The sequence below is a fragment of the Engraulis encrasicolus genome, chromosome 4 (genome assembly GCF_034702125.1).
Source record: "Engraulis encrasicolus isolate BLACKSEA-1 chromosome 4, IST_EnEncr_1.0, whole genome shotgun sequence".
Lineage (NCBI taxonomy): Eukaryota > Metazoa > Chordata > Actinopteri > Clupeiformes > Engraulidae > Engraulis > Engraulis encrasicolus.
In genome coordinates, this window is record NC_085860.1 from 32,334,809 (window position 1) to 32,337,308 (window position 2,500).

The following is a 2,500-nucleotide window of genomic DNA, read 5'->3' on the forward strand; positions in this document are numbered from 1 at the left end:
AGTGGAGTGCGAATCACTCAGAACACACATGGATGCGTGCAGAACACACACACGCACGCACACATGAACACACACACACACGCACGCACACACGCCCGCCCGCACGAACACACGCCCGCCCGCCCGCCCGCCCGCCCGCCCGCCCGCCTGCCCGCACGCACGCCCGCACACACGCCCGCACGCACGCACGCACGCACGCACGCACGCACGCACGCACGCACGCACGCACGCACGCACGCACGCACGCACGCACGCACACACACACACACACACACACGCACACACGCCCGACCGCACGCACACACGCACACACAAAAGATGTAAAGAGACATGTCTGCTGTCAATGTGTTCCTTGTAGGACATGCAAGTATGTTCCTTGTTGGATTTGTGAAGATATCGGAAATTACAGATACCTGTCAGCATCACGTGCCTCTTTGGTCTGTCTGTGTCTGTGCCTCTGCCTGCGTATCTGGCCTCAAAGCAGAGCGTGTGTGTGTGTGTGTGTGTGTGTGTGTGTGTGTGTGTGTGTGTGTGTGTGTGTGTGTGTGTGTGTGTGTGTGTGTGTGTGTGTGTGTGTGTGTGTGGCACGTGGCTCTACAGAAACTCTGGGAATGTGCTTGTCTGTGTGTGAGAGTGCTTTGCCCGTCTACTCTGCTCCCAGCTGGTTCTCCTGTCCAATGTTTAACATCTCTCTCCAGACTAAAAATAGCACAAGGGGGAAGAAGACTGCTCAGCCTCCCATGGCACTTACATCAATTAGGTCCGACAAGTCGTGGATGTAATACTTGAACACCGAGGAGTTGGTGGCTTCCAGCGTCAGCAGGTACTCGTTCCGCGCTTTGATGGATTTCAGCTTGTTCTCCGAGTACTTGGCAGCCCGCTGTGATGGGGTGGGGAAAGAGAGACAGAGAGAGAGGGGGAGAGGGGGAGGAGACACAGACAGAGAAAAATAGACACAAAAGCGATGTCAAAATGAGACAGGTACATAATGAAACAAGACTTCCTTTTTAATTGTCAGCTCGAGCTGCGGAGTGCACTTTGATGTCCGGCAAAGCTAAGCATCTCCGGTCGTCTCCAGAGCACAGGCTGATTGACTGGCCTGGCGTACCCACTGAACATCTAAAAATACCTCCACACACAGATATAATTAGGCACCCTCAATGTGACACAAAACAAAAACACAGAAATAACACTGATGGGAGATTAGGGATGCGGCGAGTCAGCGAGGGCCCTTTGGCAACTCACTTGATGGGGAAGAGAAGTGGGAAGGAGGGGGGGAGAGCAGGCCAACCAACCAGCCGACTGACTGACTGACTGACTGTGCTCCACCAACTTCCTCTGGTCCCACAGCCAGACGTGGCTATGGCATTAGTCACACACACTGCCAGAGGGCATTGACGGACGTATACAAGGACACACACACACACACGCACAGTAATGGACACACAAACACACGTACACACACACAGTCATTCGGCTCTTTCCACAATGCATTCCAGGAGGCTGACATGAAAGATGCCAGAGTAGACGCTTTCTACTGCCTCTAAATTAGACGTCAGGGCACTTAAACAAGCCAGACCAGAGAGAGAGAGAGAAAGAGAAAGAGACAGAGAGAGAGAGAGAGACAGAGACAGAGAGAGAGAGAGAGAGAGAGAGAGAGAGAGAGAGAGAGAGAGAGAGAGAGAGAGAGAGAGAGAGAGAGAGAGAAAGCAGACAGAGAAAGGAGAGGCCATAAACAGTATAATGTACTTTAAGATAAAATTATATAGAGATACGCAAGATGGTCTTTGTCTGTTAGCCAGCCTTCCTCAGTTTTGTGTAGGAATATAGCACCAATTCAGGCAATGGCTCAAATGGCTAAAAGTGAAGTGAAAGCGAAACCCCACCCTGGAAACTCCAACTCCCATTGCCATTGTGACACAGCAGTCCACAGCAAACAAGTGCACAATGCACACAAAGAGACTGCATTTATGCATCATCCGTGCAAGGGGTGTAGGACAAGGCTAAGGCACCATGGTACGCTGGGGACCTGGGTTCGATTCTGGCCAGAGGTCATGTCGGTGCCCAACGGGTTCTGCCTGCCCAATCCGTTCCTTTTGCACACTGCACATACGCAGTATGACGTATACGGAAGAGAAATTGCCTGATTTGTTCCGATAATTTTTTACTTTCTCATTTTAAGTGTTTATTTTGCAGGAGGAAGTTTGCGTTTTAAACTGTCTGTTTTATAATAATACATAACCGTTACAGAAACGCTAAATAAGGTCACCAACTGGTAAGCTAACCAACTGACTATTCAGAGCACAATATCATGTTATTTACAGCGACAAACGCATTTGATGTAAAACAACGACATAAAGTAAAGGTATAATATAAATATATAACATATCTCTTTGTGTTAATGTTCTGGCGGCTGCAAAATAAACATTTAAAACGTGAAAGTCATAAGGGAACGGATCAGGCAGGCGGAACGCGTTGGGCACCTACAGGTCATTCACCA

The 2,500-nt window shown here is 49.8% G+C and overlaps 1 protein-coding gene across 2 annotated transcripts in view; it reads right to left on the reverse strand.

The window, feature by feature from the left end:
• srgap1a (SLIT-ROBO Rho GTPase activating protein 1a) overlaps positions 1–2,500 on the reverse strand; it is a 149,046-nt gene that overhangs the window by 58,642 nt on the left and 87,904 nt on the right. For both annotated transcript variants that reach the window (XM_063197219.1, XM_063197218.1), the window contains exon 6: positions 752–880. In XM_063197219.1, the coding sequence (XP_063053289.1) occupies positions 752–880 (129 nt within the window). The remainder of the gene's footprint in view (positions 1–751; positions 881–2,500) is intronic.